Source organism: Gymnogyps californianus, chromosome Z, assembly GCF_018139145.2.
Source record: "Gymnogyps californianus isolate 813 chromosome Z, ASM1813914v2, whole genome shotgun sequence".
NCBI classification, from domain to species: Eukaryota; Metazoa; Chordata; class Aves; order Accipitriformes; family Cathartidae; genus Gymnogyps; species Gymnogyps californianus.
In genome coordinates, this window is record NC_059500.1 from 62,714,441 (window position 1) to 62,733,099 (window position 18,659).

At 38.7% G+C, this 18,659-nt stretch overlaps 1 protein-coding gene across 3 annotated transcripts in view; it reads right to left on the reverse strand.

Annotated features, from left to right (window-relative positions):
* The window catches only part of ZSWIM6 (zinc finger SWIM-type containing 6), a 113,498-nt gene that overhangs the window by 26,425 nt on the left and 68,414 nt on the right, over positions 1-18,659 (reverse strand). For all 3 annotated transcript variants that reach the window (XM_050913399.1, XM_050913396.1, XM_050913398.1), the window contains exons 3-4: positions 12,686-12,834; positions 12,007-12,157 (exon numbers count right to left, since the gene is read on the reverse strand). In XM_050913399.1, the coding sequence (XP_050769356.1) occupies positions 12,007-12,157; positions 12,686-12,834 (300 nt within the window). The remainder of the gene's footprint in view (positions 1-12,006; positions 12,158-12,685; positions 12,835-18,659) is intronic.

The window sequence follows — 18,659 nt, forward strand, 5'->3', positions numbered from 1 at the left end:
ACTGCACCCTGCTCCCAGTGACTTCAGGGCGAGCTTCATGCACATTTGAGATCTCACCCAGCTTTCACGGCTGCCTGATTCCCTGCAGGAAGAGGAGTGTGAGACAAAACTCCCCCACAAGAAGACAAGGGAACAGAAAGAGCCTCAGGCTCAGCTCCAGTAGTGCTACAAAGGCTACCATCTGGGAGACGGATGCATAATGCCAATGACCCCACACTCTTCAGCCTATTTGGATTTCTACGTTTTTTGGTTGGGGTTTTTTTTGTGTGTGATTCTTTTTTTTTTTTTTTTCCCCTAGCGTGTGTATGTTTGCCTGTATTCATATTTCTTCCTCCTCCTGCTTCCTAAGCGCCTTCCCCCTCCCCTGACATCTGCTCCATTCTGGCTGTTTCAATTCAGTGGTTCCTGTCCTGCTCCTAGCGCTGAAAAGTCTGAGGAAAATGTTCAGTTGTGCCCAGATTTTTACCACATGCCAACTGGAAGGAGCCTGGAGGATATTCATCCTGTTTCACTCTGATGTAGCTCAGTGGAAGCCCCCCTGAGCTGGCCCTTAAATGTCACCACCAACCTGAAGGCTTACACTGGCCCCAAACAAGATTCTCTATTTTCTGCCTAATGGCTCCCATATGGGGAAACTGCTAATCACGCTTATCTGTTACTACAGATAAGGCTTACAGAAAAATGAAGGGCAGCTACTACTTGTAATTTGTGGGGAAGGTATCTAAATCCATTTCCAGTGACTTCAGCCTGGAAACTGCTGTTGGCAACAGTCTATACTCAAAAGAAGTTTCCCAAAATACATTCCCAGCGTTCTCAAGTTTACCTGTTTGACTAGATTTAATGATGTCACCAATGCCACTTGCAACATGAACAAATGTCTCATTATATAAATAAAAAAAGAGAATGTGTTTGTGTTTACATACTCTGTTTTTCTCTCTAACACAGCTTGCTCTCTTCTTCCTGTCTCCCTTTCCCCAGGCACCAGGTATCTTTTCATACTGGTTCTCAGCAGGCTGACACGTCTTCCCCGCCAAACTACATGCTACTAAACCAAAAGTAAAGTTCTGATTTGGATCCCTTGACTGTGACCTACATCCTTCCAATACAAAACTACTCACAGCACAGGGGCAAAATGATCACAACCCAATATACACAAATTTTCCCCCCAGAAGATAACTGGAAAATAAGCTGTGACTGCAATTTGATATTAATTTCATAAGGGAACGAATATTAGAACTGTCATATCGCAGTGAGGAATTGCCTATTTTGGTTCAGCACTAATCCTCTTGACCTGGAAAAAGCCAACTTTGCCAAAACAGACCTTTGGTTCAGACAGCCCTCCTTTGAAAATGCACGGCTGTCATTCATCTTTAGTGTGCCTCACACCACAAAAGTCACATTACTGCTTTACACAATGCACGCCTTTCTTGTATGTACAAGGGAACATCAGTACTTTTGTGTTTCTCAGTAGACATCCATACCTTTGAATTAATGAGGGAGAAAGGGACAGCATGCCTTTACACTGATTAGGATTTAAACATGCAAACTGAAAAACATTAAGAAGTATTCAGTCACTGTAAAAGTAGATGTAATAATTACACATCCTGTGTATGCATGTATTCATGAAGCCAAAGGAAGTGCAAGGAATGTATACAGACTCTCCCAAGAGATTAAGCATTGCTCACTTTTCATAAATCCCATTATATTTTACTCTTGCCCCAGTAAATGGGAAGGTGGTGATGGAAACAGTTTTAGTGGGGGGCTAGGACACTGACCATGATTGAAGATCCAGTGTACAACTCTGACTGTTTGATTTCAGTCTTCCCAAGAAATCTGCCTTTCCTAGAAATATTATGCTACCTTGTCAGGGCTGCTGTGTAGCTAAGCTTGGGTCAGCATTTCCTCATTTACAATACCCTGTGTAATCAATGGCTGAGACTTGGCCTTTGCTTTGGAATGTTACATTTAATATACTTAAGATCAACCGATTCATTTGCAAAATTAAAATATGCAAGAAACAGATGCACACCTACTGTGACACTTCTTTGCCCTTCCCATTAATGCACATCTCTTTCTTAAAAAATAAAAACCCATAAGCTACCAGGTTAGTAGCATTTGATCATTTCAAAGAAAACGGAGCCAGGTAACCAAGATCATTCCTGTTGTGCAACAGACAAATCAGCTTCAGCAATTGCCGTGCACTTGCCACTGTGCCCCATTTGAGCCTTATCAATTCTATTACAAAAGCATCGTTTTCCAGCATTGGAAGTGCCAGAATAGAAACAATACTAGGAGACAGAACCTATGACCCCTTTAAAGCAGAAGTGTCAGCACAGGATTTCAAAGGGCTTTACACCTGGTTTTTAAACACATATGCACTTTCACTGGGACAGCCACTTGGAAACATCACAGATAGTGTATGGTATTTACTGCTTCTCAACAAGAAGGACAAGTGCCTTCAGAATGACTGGCAAAGCCACCTCCCTCCTCCAGGCACGGAGAGATCTCCATTAGAACAAAGCATAATCCGAAGTCCCACCGGAGAACACTCCAATTAAACCGTTGCTCTTACGGAATAGTGAAGATACGCAAAGCACTTCAGTGCTGTTCTCTCCTTGATAAGAACCCCAAGGAAAAGTATTCTCAGCATTCAGTTGGATCCAAGTTGCAATTTTATTCATAAAAACAATTCCTTAATGCATTCTGGTTTCTCTATGCAGCCTTCAGAAAAAATGCTTTCTATGGGTGCTGTGTTTCTTGGAGAACAGAATGTTTCATTTTGCTCTAATTCATCCTATTACTGAATTAAACTTTGATGTATTGGTCTTGACAAGTGCTTCATGCTGATTGCATTGTGTATGATAGTATAATCACTCCCCATGCATTTCACACTAGCTGGCTGATTAATGCAATAGATTACCTGCAGCACTGATGGCAAGAGGGAATCATTGCCCTTCTGCACACTAAACTCCAAATGTGCATTAGAGGGAGTGGAGGTGTAACCCAGGGACCAAAAAAATGCCTAATTCCTTAAGTTTCCCTTTCTCTCTTGCTGCATACTGCTGCTCCAAGGGTTAAAGGCACACATGTATTTGGCTGAAAGGAAACGAGTATTTACATACTGAGATTCTATTCTAAGCTATCATCAACTACATGCTCTGATCTCTGTGTGTCAAGTAATGAAAAACTCCTGCTCTCGTCTTCCTATGTTTTCAACTTTTAACACAATGGAAAAAGGAACTAATCAAGCACTTCTGTCATTTTGCATGAGCCCGTTGTTCTGGATTATGCCTTTTTGAGTTTGTTTTAAAAACTGCTGCATCTTCGCAGACACTCTGCTATTTGACCAAAGGGTTTCATGTAAGTACAGAAATTTGCTTGAAAGGTGCAGTTTACAGTATCATGGCCTAAGACTACAATCTCCCTATGATAGCACTTAGGATCTGTCATTAGATGCCCCTCTATGCACCTATAGTACCCTATAACCTAACCACTGTAGCAAGGCACAAGTTATTAGTCTAAAAAGCTACAGGAAAGTATAAAGCACGTGCAAATTAATCTCACTGATTAACTTCCCTAATATTCACAAAACCATTCATTTGTTCACAAACAATCAATTGAAGGTAAAAGCATTGCTAATACTAGCACAAATAGTACAAAAATACTCCTTTATGAGTATATTAATAGGATTCTTCACAATTTTAAGTAGTTGCCAATATTTACAGCTGGTGAACACAAAGTGTGCTCCTGCCCAAAATAGAGATCAGGTATTTTATCAAATATTTTAACTGGTAGTACATTCTCAGCAGTCACAGTCTATTTTCAGAGACTTTGACAATTTTCAGAAGAAAAGCTGATGTGACTACTAACTATAAATACACTAACCTACCTCTATTTAAATTTATCATTGAGATGAATGAATTCTTATCACAGTTAATTTTTTTAGAAAGATGCAAAACTGGAAAGTTTGAGAAGTTTGTCAAACAAAACAAGATATTGATAAAAGAAAGGGATGAAAATGGCTTTCATTTTTTTAAAGAAGTGGAGCAACTGCAAACACTCCCTTGCATAGTAGGAAGTTCAGAAAAAAGTATGGTTGCCACAACTATGCTCACAGAATGTGAATAACCCACTGTAACTGGCCAGAAGAACACATTCTGATTGTCCAGTCTGAATTCCTTCCTACTCTAAGATTCCCTGCGCTGCTTTCGTCTTCCAGTCCAAAAGTGATTGTTGAGTTTTTAGAAAAACAGCATACTTCAATTAAGACTTCTAATACAAGAATCTAGCACAGCTCCTGGTTAGTTGATCTACTGCCTGGCTACCACAACTCAAAATTCTAAGCTTATTTCTAGTTTTCTAGTTAAACTTGTCCAGCTCCAATTACAATTTTCAGCTACCTTTTGTTTGCTTGGCAGAAGTATCTTCCCTGTCCATTTTTCAGTCTACATAGGTATCTTAAATTAGGAAGGATTTCCTTGGTCTTGCTTTGACAGACCCGAGCAGACTGAGATTCTTGCACCTCTCACTTTAAATTACTTTTCCAATTTTACATTTTTTTTTTCCAGTATCCATTCAAGACAGAAAACTGGAAAATATCACAAGGCTAGATTGCTGGACCACAGTAAAGCTCAGAGAAATCAGTGAAGATTCATTAATCCCTCTCTATAAACCTATTACTTCTCTCTAGCTCTGGTATTTACTAGAAGTGGTACTGGAAAATTAAATGGCAGCTTAATGTTACTGAAGTATTAAAAATAAAGAGTGAGAGGAAGGAAAAAAAATAATGCCAAGTACCAGCTTGGGCTCATAGTAAAACTCCGCCCTTAATCTTGGCGGTCACGATTCTACAGTTAGGGCCACAGTTAGTTTTGTACCAGCTCCAATACAGAACAATTTTTAGGACATTCGTAAGTAAATTAGTTCAATGGTCTGGGAATAAAAACTTCAAAAACTGTTTTAATGTGGGTACTTCAAGAAATTTGACTCCTGCTGTAAAAGTACTTGCCATCCAACTGAACTAAATGGAAACCCAAACTTTCTGTACGGCATTAAAAATAAGCCCCTCAAGCTATGCTTACAGACTGAAGTTAATTACTTTCACCATTATTCCTCAAATCTGATAAATGCCACAGGAAAGAATACCCTCTTTGAAAATAGCTCCCACTTACTGTCATACTCTGGCCTCATATACTCTCATTTCAAACACCATTACAGCACATGCCAATAATGAAGGAGGAAGGAAATCATCCTCAGAGAAGATGGACAGAACCCATCTTAGCAGAACTGCAGCCTGGCTTCATTCACTGGGGAAATGAAGGTGACAGCAACAACCGAGACACTCCAGGGCCATGACAGCAATTTCTTTAAGTTGTCAGCCCTAACTCAGGCCTTATAGCAGCAAAACTGTCTTGTGATGCTAACTCATAAGTACTGTTAATCTAGTGCCTCCAATAGCACAAATCATTCAAATACACTGACATATATTAACAGCTTATTCTGTGAAAGAGCAGTGTAACATGAAGTGCATGAACTGAAGGCACATGTGTTTTATAACTGTATGGCAACAACACGATGGCAGCTAAGACTAAACAAAACGAAAGTAAGAGAAGGATTATCAATTAAGTAAAGACGGCCTACTGGATATGATACAGTTGAAGGCACAAATATGTGTAAGATACCACTCTACCTAGAAGTCCCACGATGAAAGACTAAGGGAAATAGTGCAAAGCATGGTGCATCCCACCTCCTTTGAAACATAGGTCTTCCTACAGCTTTCACTTCAAGGCCAGAAATGTACCATGTGCAACTAATTAATCTAAACTTACAAATTTGAAGTCAACTTTATTTTCTAGAGGCGCAGGGCACTGGTACTCTCCTTAGCTTTACAGCAGAACATGATGCAATTAGAACTTGGGATACGCAAAGAAATCATGAAAATATGGATACAAGCTTGGCATTCAAGTTTGAAATTTAGAGCCTTGCTGTACCATTTTTTAAATACCTTAAAATATGGGGAAAAGTGAATGTTTCTAATGCACAGGTGATCCTAAAAAGGGATTGCATGAAGTATTCAGCTCCAGAAAAATCATATTAGAGCACAAACACTAATGAATGCTTAACTTTAGTGATTGTTTTTCATGGCAGCCCTGAAGTAGTCATCAAATCTGGCATCAGGAAGGAATTTCTCTAGGGGCATACTGGCAACAAACCTAGCTGCTTTTGTCCTTTTTTTCCCTCCACTTAAGTACTAAGCAGAGATAATCTGTTTAGAACAGCTGGCATGTCCCATTCATACAAGTTTGTGTCTCTAATTGCAATTGGAAGGAATCACCAAGATAAAAATATAGATGGAGAATAGCTTCATTTAGTTAAAGTTAAAAGAATCTAACGTGGTATTTTCTAGAGATGAATATAAACTTTTATCAGAAAAATTCAGAGTGGTTTCCAAAGAGAAAAAAAAGCATTATTTAACACTCAATCATTAGTTTGCTCATGGCAAAATGGTAATTAAATCTCTCTTAATTAATCTATAATGATTCCTTGCCTAAACTCAACATTTAGAATTAAGTTTTAGATGAGGAGCGAAGTGTTACTAATAGAAATTTAGGCATGATACTTGACGAAATATATTGTACTATTTCTCTACATGACCTGACTTTGTAAAATGATATTTTAGTTTTAAATTTTAACACAAAAATGTATCACTCTAGTCCATAAAGTGGCCAAAATGTCAGCAAATGTGAACTCAAGGTAGACCATCAGGCTGTTCCAACATTTAAAAAGCAGCCCACAACAGGGCAAAGCGCTAGTGAAAAACTACTAAGACTACTAGAACCACTAAGGCAAAGACATGTTAGTCTGCTCAGGAAATACCTTTATGACAACAACCCATTTAGCACGCATAACAGAAAGGATTCTAAGGATGTCACCCAGGAAAGCTTCATCCCATGAATGAGGCTCATGGCAATATAGTTGAGAGGTTCCTACACTTAAAAACTTTAGACACCAACAAGTGGTTGAGGTAGACAGGAGAAGCTTATGCATTAAAATGTGGAGACTACCCAGCTGGAATTACAGAATACCTCTTAAGTTCTCCTCAACATCATAAAATAAGATGACCGACAGAGACCAGGATCAGCATAATGCAAACCCAGAACACATTCGCCAATTTTATCGACTGCCCTGTCTTGCAAGAGCTCTTTAGAGACACCCTCTTCCCCATGACACAGCCATCATTTTTATTCCACAAGAAACTAATCCTTGACTTAAAAAAAACAGCTCTCCTTCCCCTTAAACAGTTCTTAAATATCAAAATGGAGGAAATCTACTAGAAATGTTTGTTTTGAAACATGCAAATTATGTGAAGTTTCTTCACCATGAAGGCAAGCAAGAGGATATAAAGATACTGAAAATGGTAGTTCACAAAAAAAATCTGATCCTGTAATCTACGTGTTGACAAGCTGTTGGGCTCCATCACTCCACCAAGCAGTAGATACTTGTCTTAGATTCTTCTACTTGACTGCTTTCATCAGATTAAGCATCTGGGATTTAATTTAACAGTTTCAGCTTTATTAAGCTGTCACAAGAGCAGCCCTGCTTTGATAACAGTAGCTGCTCCAATTATGGCTTGGTTTAGGGTTGACAAGTATAATGATTCATTCGTGGCACATGAGAAGCAATAAAAGGTTGTTTTGCATTACAGCTTTAAAAATGTGGGCACTTTTTTCATTTAATTTGTCACTTAGCTTTTGCTAAGAGGACATTTAAATTGCAGTAAAAGGCAAATGGGGCTTTTAGTTTAAATGTAATCCCCATATTTAAATGATCTGTAATGGTGCAGTGTTCGAGTGGGAACACTATTGTTTCACAGTGGGCCCTGATGGTGACATGTGACATTTGTATTCAGGTCCTGTATTATCCATGTGGCTAAAGGGCTTCCAATTTCATTTCACAGCCAGAAGCCTGCAGAAAACACCAATTAACTTGCAGATCCCATTTGCCGACAAAATTCAGCCTCTTCCTGATGTCTGGCATCTGGCAGTGCTCAACATTTAATTCCAAAGCAGAGCCTCGCAGCCATCATGATCCATGTGCTGGGGCACAAAGTCAAATTTTCCTGTTTTTTTAAGGAAATCTTTTCACTTTTGTAGAGAACAAGCAACTTTTACTTAATTGTTCATGGATGAATATTAATGAATTACTGCTGGAGTAAGATTGCATGGTCCATTTTTTCCCTCTAGACTACAAAGAAGGTTAACTGACCTTTTCTTCAAATCAGAGATCTCAGCTCAACAGGCATCAGCAGATATTTACTGTGCATTTCCATATCTCCCCATTTTACCAATGCAATTTAATTAAAAATGCAAACCAATGGGCTTCAGATAATTAATCATTCTGATATACTGAAGTCTTCAACCATGGTCATTACGAGTTAAACACCTAAAGATCAGCATGTGAAATTTACCTACTGAGACACAATTTAAACAGCAACAACATGAAGAATTCCAACTCCGCTCTAATCTCTGGAAAGCGCATTCATGTATTACTGTGGCAAGCTGGAAGTGTTCACCAGTGTATCACTGAAGTTGCAGCTAAATTCTTCTAGTATGAGAAGTATACGAGCAAGCCTTATAGCTCGTCTAGCGTGAGAAGTACATGAGCAAGCCTTATAGCTTTGACCTGTAATCTTGATCTTTCCAATACCTTTGGAGTTACATAAATAGCATTTCGCTCAAACCATTCTTTGATGTACAACAGGTGAATCTGCTGAGCATAATTATTATATTCTTCTTCCTGAGGAGGACAGCTAGCTAGTTATATGTAAGGCTTTTTTGTTAACTTGAGGCTTTTGAATCATAAATTGCTTACGGAATTAGGACTTCGTATTAGAAAATCACCATGTTCATACTTAGATGTGAAGTATTTCTGGATTTGGGTAGGGTTTTTTTGGCTTTGTTTTGTTTGTTGTTTTTGGTTTTTTTAAATCTGCACCTTCAAACATTCAAACCCAATCTGACTTCTACTGAAGTCAACAATTTACCATAAACTTCAGCAGGAACTCTGACCAAAGCCCAGTGTGTCCTTCCAGTACCCTTGCCAATGCCAGGCAGGAAGCATCAGTTAAGTTCTAATGAAAGGCTCAAGTGACCCAGTCAAGGGGCAAAGCTGAAGTTATTTAAGTATGCTTAAAAACCTATGCGAAGATGGAACTGATAAAGTGGCCATATGCCTAGCAGTTGTCAGGCAACATATCAGGGCAAGCAAGCAAGCCTTTATTAAGCAGAGTCTCTACTTAGATACTTTTTATGTCCTAAAATTCTCCGTAACTACAATGTTAAATTGCTACCTACCATGAAATAAATGAGATCAGAGAGAAAACATTTTTTTTTTAAAGACATAGATATATGCCACTCCCAGATTACTCCAAAGAGATAATACAAAAAGTTTAGTACGCCAAGGCCTGTCTCACTCCCTTTATTGATATATTAGTTCTCTGACATTCTAGGAGATGACAAGACAGGAAGCCAACATTATTTTAGAACATCATGATAACATCAACCCTCAAACCCCATGTCTGAGTTCTCTGCCACTGCTGGCACAGATCATGTTGCCAGGGCCATCCTGCTCTCCCTTCTGCAGCTTGCTATTGTAACTCCGGTCTCCCTTAAAATGTCCTTCAACTTTTGCACATTCACTTTTTTTTTTTAGAGATGCACTTTTCACCTGGAAAAAGGGATGTGTTTTATTTAAGTGAAACTCAAAGTGAAATCCTAGCAAAAACATGGCAGCAGCTTGTAACTTTCACAAAACGTAGGAGTCAAGCTGGAGAGATTCATCCAATTAACAGTAATTTTGAGGGAGCTTGCTAAGCACCAGTGAAAGGAATCCTACTGGTGTGGGGAAGGGAGAGTTTAGCAACATAAACACAAGCTGGAGGTGGAAGAACCAAGTTAAGTTCTACCCTTAGCCTACCGCATACCTGAAGTAATTGAAATTTATTTGCAATTGAAACCATGGTACACAATCAACATATTTTGATACTGTTAGAGGCAGCAGAGCAGTTCAGGACTGAAACAACAGGGTCTGCCTCAGACTGCAAATACAGTAGCTGAGGTAGTGGTGAGGCTGGAAGTTGCACTGTGGCTTTTTGGGAGCGGCACCTGTAATTCTGATTAAACAGAGGTAAACTAATCAATTCAATTAATCTAAAATATTGCTTATTTGATGCTGCAGGCAGAGAGATTCCAACTCCTCTACCTTCAGACAGGTGCTGTCAAGAAAATGACGTTAATATGAAACTGATGAAACAAGAAGAGGAGCCACTAAGAAAATTTAACAAAACCTTTTATGTTTATTGGCAGCATGTGGTAAGACTGCTACAGGTAACAGATGGAGAACACGTTTCTGCCTCTCCCACCACCTACCAGCTCAACCCACATAAGCAATGAAGCATGAGACCCTCCAGTTTTCAGTATGGTGGGATACAATTTTACTGCGTACATGTCCAGCTAAGCACGTGCCCTGCTTGGCAAAAACTGTTATTCTCCAACAAGCCAATGCATCATAAACATGACATACTAAAAGGGTTGTTACACTTGAAGACAAGTAGTGACATCTACACTCTCTCTGACAGAGCTTTGCCCGCTCTGATGTTAAGGCTTTCCACCAGAGAAGTCTATAATCTCAATTAGATAGCTAGTGCTTTATTAGCCTAATGCTTCATTTAGAGTGAACGTAATGTATGCTAAACAGGTTATAGTCAGTCTTAGCCCCACCAGTCAACATGCAATCAATCATGGTCATCTTTAACCTTTAACAGTGGAAAACTTAAGTTTTGCTTTTGATGCTTCCTTTCTAAATGGACCACGTTATTCTTACTTGGATTTGATGTCATTTAGCTTGATTTTGGACCTTTAAAATATATCAAGAGCATTATGGTCTTTGGCTCTCTTCTCTGCAGTGTTTACATAATGTCTTCATTATGTCTGTGTGTCTTCAGCTTGGTTTGAGAAAGTCTCCAAGACAGCATCCAAAACCCTACTACAGCTAAGATATACACTCAGTGAATTATCTTTTAGAGAAACAAATTAGATTTAACACTATTTTAAATAATTCAGGCTGTCTTTTATCACTTTTATCTTCTACACGCTTACACACCAACTGGTTAGTAGTTTGTTCCAGTACCTTATGCCTAGGAAAGCAATGCTTGTGCTTACTTAGTATTCTTTCCACTCACTTACCCATCTTTAAAATACTGGTGACATTTACGTTCCAGTTGTTTTGTATTTCCCCTCCCTACCACAGAACTTCCCCTCCCTACCACAAATTCCTATAGATTTTGAGAACTTCTGAAGCAGTAGTTCAAAACCATATTAGCGAGTTTCTGGAACACTTCAGAGTAAGTGTCCTCAAACCTTAACAGTTTAAATATTCCTTTCCCATTTCAACCTGAGTTCCTCTCTCTGTTGTACAACTAAGTCGTGTATCTAGTCACAACTGACCTTTCCTGTAAAGCAGTGTTAATTGTTTTAGCCCTCTGTCATTTGATCTCCTTTCCTGCTCAGTAATGGACTTCTACTTTCCTTTGTTGCTCTCTTCTCATACTCTTAATGAATCTTCTCTTTTTGCCTTCTATTTCTCTCTAGTTGTGAATCAATTTCTTCCTTAACCTTTCCAGTTTAGCACTAGTGGCTTATATACTTACCCTCAGTTGTGTAGCTATGTTTCCGCTTTTTGCTTTATTCTTTTTAGATCCTCAGGTACTTACAACCTGTTGCAATTGTACTTGTTTCATACCATGCTTCCTCTCCTCCAAATGCAATTGTCTCATGCTGTAGATCAGAAATTCAATTTCACCCAACCTTAACTGAACCAGCAAAACTGCAGAAAACTCTAACCTGCTTTACCTAGTACCACAGTAAAGTTTCTCTCCACCCCAACTATGTAATTGTTTCTTCATTATACATATGAACACCTAAATGATTTTGAAGCCTGTGCATTTACCCAGTTCATCCCAGAGCTGCCTATACTTGTCAGTCATTGCAGTTCCTTGTTGTCTCCAAAGCGACAGACGAGGGTCAGCCATGAACTGTTCTGTTATCAACGTCAACATGCGAGCTCCATTTGAATCTCTCATCTTTAGCATCTCTCGCACCTAGGAAACAAGTCTTTTAATACAAACTTGAAAAAACAAAGAAATCACAGTACAGACAACATGCTGCAGTGTTAAATATTCCACCTCTGTTAAATAAGAAATGTAATTTATATATGTGATGTGAAATTTTTAAGTAGAAAAAATAGTCTGCCTTCCCAATTTTAACAATTTTTGGTTTCAGTATCCCATTGCAATTCTTCAAAGACTTCTTCCACAAGTAATCCACAGGTGTATTATGCAAACTGCTGCAAGACTAATTTCTACAGGTTTCTCCAACATTTTGGGGGTGGGAAGGAAGAGAATAGCAAAGCTGCAGACGGCTGAAATGTTACTTTATATCCTTACACTGATCTCAAGACACATCAGATTGTAGTCCATTGCTGTACAACCCACTATTAAGTTGCCATTGTGTTCCCAAGGCTTTGTCTTGTTTTAGAACAACAGGACTGAGTAAGACGTGAACAAGTACAGACTGGCTTGGGGAATGGGGGAAAGAAAAAAGGGGGAGGTTTAAAACACTCAACACACCTTTGCAAAAAGCAAATTGAGCTGCTTCCCTGATCCATGGTATCCACCCTGGGAGAGGAAGAGTTTAACTTGTTCTTGGACCTGTTCCTCATCCAAATGCCAGCAGTTTTCATCATCTATGCTAGCACCCGCTGTTGGGTCAGGAGCACCTGCAAACAGCAAGAAAAGAAACCATTATGCTCTATATAAAGAAGGGAGGTTCATGGGGGTCCAGGAGAGAGGACTACTGCAGGTTTTGGGATCTGTGTTTTGTCCTGTTTTGGATGTCTTGGCTTTAATCTAAACATTCTTTAAAATTGACTTAAATTTCTCCTCAGTAGTCTTAAGCACTTAGAAATTACAGCCTATGAAAAGGTATTTAAATAAATAATATTTTATAGCAAAACATTAAAATCAAGGTGAGTTTTTCCTCCCATCTCAGCAGCTACACTAGAATGCTTTTACAAGGAAAATTAGACTTTGCATAGTATTTCTACAACTGTGATGTTAAAACCACTCTCCCCAAAACACCTGTGTAATTCCTGTACCTTCAGCAATCTTGCTCAGGTTTAAGTGACTGCTAGTGAGCGCTGCTATTGATGAACATGAGGAAAATCATCACCTCGGTGCCTCTGAGCTGTGATGGCTCTGCAAAGCTAAACAAAGAGTAAAAAAAATCCCCAAACAAATCCAAAGTCTTAAAGCACTAAAGGCATTTCCATCATAAATAAGAGTTACAGCTGTGTAAGACTGTGGTGCTTCCAAAGGAGCATTTTTACATAGGCAACGTCATCAGCACAGAGTTAATTCAGAGCAACTCTACCTGAATTAGCGTAGTGTGAACTGAAGTGACTAGATTTACATCAGGCAGTCCTTTGGCCACAGGCTGCTCTAATTCAAATTTTGCAGTTGAGATCAGTGATTTTCCACCAGTGGCCTCTTCTAAAGGCTGACAAAATTAACTAAAACAAGTTCTTGCACCATCTAGCAATCTGTATTTTTCTGAAGAAGCCTGCATCTCCACTGGATATTTTTTAAAAGGTATTCAAACTGAAAAGCACTTATCTAGACCGTCAGGGAAACAACTCAAGGTAGTGCATCACTATACCAGATCTAAGGTATTTTAAGTGTGCCCAAGACTCAAGTTAACTTGACATTTTGATTTTGGGCTTGTCACAACTGTGTAATCTCATCTCCGTTAGGTTTTGAGAAGATGTTAGAAATTGAATCACGTTACACAATCTATCACTTTTAAATCCGAGTCCATGTTATGTTACTTCTGTAGCCAAAAAAAAAAAGGATACTGTCAGGGAAGGAGAATTACAGTCAGATTTGTAAAAACTTGCTTTTTCAAAGAAGTCCTGAGAACTTGAAAAGCAAAGATAGCTACCACTCTTTAGATGTATAGGAATTAAACATTGATTCTATTGATTCAAGCCTTCATTTCACAATTGCAGCTCTGCCATGTAGGTGAAGCTTTTAAGTGGTCACAGGGAATGCTGGGATCTTTATTCAATGAAAATGCAACTGGAGATTTAAATGGTCAGAGGGATGTCTTGTCTACTAGTTGCTGAGAGAGTAAAAAAAAATCTTCCAGCTCAGCAACTTCCTAAACTGCCTTCAACTTCAGATCCTACAGCTGGGAACACTGCACTGCTGTACATATATATACACACACACACGTATATATTTAGATTAATAAGATATTGTGTCTTTGAAGATGTGAATGAACTCTCCTGCCTTCCACAGGAACCACAACAGTTTCTCAGAAGACAGGAATCAAGCCCAAGACAGTACAAAAACCAAGGAATGAAAAATCTCTTCTGTGAGTGCTTCCATCTTTAGTATGTTAGTTTTAAGGGGCTTTCAATTCAGTCAGCTACACAAAACACATACTGATAAGTCGTCAGTTGCAAAGAACAAGATAAAAAGGGAAATGGAGCCACACAAGAACAAGCAGTGCAGCTGTTGCATAGACCCAGGTTTGCAGTATCACCTTGCAAATAGTTTAAATATTTCATTGCTCTAAAACAGAGAAAACACTTGTGAAAAGGAACTATATAAAAGCATCCATATACAAAATACACTTATATTTATCCCTCACTTCAATGGAGATTTATCTTTAAACAATCTTTGTATGGCTGCTTTTAAATTGAATTAAAAATAGCCCAAGATTCCTCAGCTAAGCTTCCCTATTTAGGGAAAAAACCAAAATCCCTTCCGTAATTGTTTACATTTTATCAAAAGCTCATCGGTCAGTTTGTGCTAAAAGGTTAAATTTCAACACAGCTACTGCAGATTCTTTAGCAACAGGTTCCTTTACAGGAACAAGGGCGCCCGCTGCCCCGGACCAGCAGCACTGCCCCCGCCAATGCCTCTTCTCCCAGCACAATCCCAAATATACCTTCCCCAGGGGCTCAGCATCACTATACTTACACCAGTGGTATTTTCATGCCAGTAGGCTAGAAGACTGTAAAAGCTGAAGACACCAAGCCGAGGGTCTGAGCTCTACGATGCTGTTCGGCACAGTACTACAGATATGTCCAACTCAGAGCAATTTTTCCTTACAAGAGCTTACATAGGCTACACTCAGTATGATCAAAATTTTTAATCAGGATGGAAATTTCAGTACACATGTAGCCAGCACCAGCTACAGTTGTAATTCACTGATCTTTCAACACCATTGGAACTCTTCAGCAATAGCCACAGACTAACAAGGCATGGAGATGGCATGTCTGATCAGGCATGAGTGCAAACCACCTTCCCACCATGGCAGCAGCCAGGCATCCTAGTGGTGCCACTGGGGAAGCCTCAGCTTCCACTGCCCACATCACTCTTATTTTGGGGTTGAGATACAACCATCTCAATGGCTCTCAAGCAGGCGTTTTTCAAGATCACTACGTTCACTTACAGTTAGGTGAACACTCATTGATTTAGCCTGTTTCTTCTCCCACTCAAACACAGATCACTCTTGGGCAACGGATGGGATTTCTACACTGCCACTTTTCTTCTGAAGACATGGGACTGGGTGAGTAGGCATAAAAAAACCCCTATCTGAACAAGAAACAGGAGGGAGCTGCCTTAGGAGCGGCGAGATGAAGCCCTAGCAATAGCCGGCAAGAAGGCTGACGCTCAACACCAGGCAGAGCTGAAGGTTCAGCCCAAAGGTGGTGGCTTCACTCGGGGTGCAGCACGGTGCTGAATGGGCACCATGAGGCTTCAGCAGATGGATGGTTTGGCTGCAGAGAGGAACATGGGCAGTCCTGAATTTAATCTCTGCAGCGCAGTTTGGTACCAAGACTAAATCCTGTTCCGCACTTGTAAAGTGGGGATAAGTATTACTTACATGCTTTAGAGGGGTGTCATGAGGATAAATTAGTTCACATTTGGACTGTGAAAGTGAAAAGCACTGTATAATTATACTAAATATTAAAACCTGTAATTAAATTGTGTCAGTTTATAGACACTAACATATTAATCTCCCTCCCTCCAACCTCTGGCTTTTTTAACTTCTGTCGTGACTGGTCTTTGAAATAGGTATTACATCATGTACTTAGTTAAATATAATAAATAAAGTATTTACACTGAGTAATATAGATACAACCATACATACTTAACCATGCTCTTTCACCAAAATTACTAAATTGCAATCTTAGCAATCAAAGCAGGAATATTGTGCACAACTGTTTTTAACACTGAACATCCAAATAAAATTTGAAAACAGAGTTAACAGCCTTTTTATTTATGGCCATAACAGGTTACATCTTAAATATAATCAACTCCCAAGTTCTAAGAAGCAGAAGCATTTAAAAAAATAAACACTTTGATCATTTATATAGCAATTTTAAGAACAACTCCTTTCAAAACGAGCAACCACATTCAAGAACTGGTGTTGTATACGGAGAACTTAACCTCGAAAAGTAGGTAGAAACAAAGCAAGGAGCATTGACTAAAATAGGCGAAGATTTGCCTATATTGCAAACTACTCAGGTGCAGATCAACAGTGAAATTCGGTTAAAACAGAAAGTAGTCTTTAAGGCAAACTGCTTCCCTGATCCTTATTTCTAAAGTATCAGAAGTGTTGTTTTAATCTTCAGATGAAACCATGCCAAATTACTCACTCATAGCCATACTGAAACTTTTTTGAACTTTGTTTTATAAAAATCTTATTAATTTAAGTATACAAATAACTGTAGATCAGTTAAAATTTTATTAAATGTCATCACATGGCAGCATTAAGGAGAAGATATGGAAAAATGATTACAAATAAAAAGCATGACTTACTGAGTACTATGCAAAGATTGAATGGTCCAGCTAGAAACCAATATTGCTACACACTGACTCACAACAGAATAGTAATTAATTTTCTAAATTTAGTGTGCTCAGAATTATTCTAAACAATTACATAAAACCAAAGATCATAAAATTAATGACTCAAAAACATTATTATGCCTGTGATTCCCCAAATGATTCAAAGTTTAGACATAAGTCACTTCGTCTTGTACTTAATTTCAGAACTCTTGGGTGGAATATTTCAGCAGCACACAGCATCAAAGAAAAACAGCAACTCCCGTGAAGCAGCCAGGGCTAACAACAGATAATACAAAGACACGACAGGCTACTCCAAGTTGCTGAGGAAAGTTAATAAACCCCCAACAACTTTTTAACTTCCAAAAAATTCTTTCCCTTCCATCTGCACATACAGCAAAATGCATAAACTTATCTGCTGACAATATCTAACCTCTCCTGCTAAAATCCAGGTCTCACAAACATTATATAGCAGTAAGTTTCAAAGTCTAGTTGTATGCGGCAGATAAAAGAACTTCCTTATCAGTACAAGCTAGCATGCATTATTTTCATTTATTTTCACCTTCCAAGTCTCAAAACAAAGTCTCACTACTTATTTTCTGTATAACAAGTTTTATTTTAATGTTTAATATATCTGAAAAACCCTTCCCTAAAAATACAAATTGCATAAATTACTTTTTTCACGTTATTTTGCAGCTATCCATCTTTTATTTTACATTGTGCTACTTAGTTACTTCTACTTGGGTTTCTCAAATTTCTCTAGTTTTGGCTAGTCTTGCTGTTACTTCCTTTCCAAATCTGATTCACTAAACAACTCTCATACTAAGTACTGGAGCACTTTAATCCTTCTTGAAAGGAAACTCACCTGCCATTTCCTACATCCTTCTTTTGCAATTAGTCTCTCAATCAATTTTGCCACTTTAAGCAGGGCCATATGAAAGATTCCATCATTTTTTTAATAATGTATCTTGTTTAACATTAAATGTTCCCTTTCCTACTAGGTCAGCAATACATTGTATTCTGTTGTTCAGCCCTATCCTACCCTACAATTTTCCACTAAAATCCCCATGATTTCATTTAAATACACTAAGTTCATATTAACACACATTCACCTGTACCTCCGGATTGCCCTTTGGAACTTACAATATATAGGAACAGCACTAGATATTCTGAAATTTTCTTTTAAAGCAATTTTTTTGATAGATGTTTCCTTCTTGAATGCCTCCACTGGCACTCCTAATACATATTACAGATTTATGTTTGCAGAGGATGTACCTAGATCTGCCTGGACAAATACAGAAACAACTACCCAGGTACCTCTGCTTCTGAGAAGACAAATGTACTTAAACTGCCTTCTCCCAGGTCCTCCCTCTTAAATTTGAGTTCATCTGCATGTGGTTTTGTACTGGCGAGTGACTCATTGTGAGTCAGATAATGGGAGAACGGGTGAAAGTCTGGAGAAATCCATACAGTTCTTCTCAGAGCAGAGATTGCAACAGCAGCACTAAACACTCAGGAAAGAAACAGTAGAGCTTAAAAGGTAAAAATGAAATTGGTTTGCTAGGCTGTCCTTACACCAGTAAAAGGCAGACCCTTTTTCACTATGCATATAGTAACAAATCAATGCTAATGTGAGATTAATATGGGAACAGACCTCCCCCCACCCCCATCTTGCAGTTACTTTCCT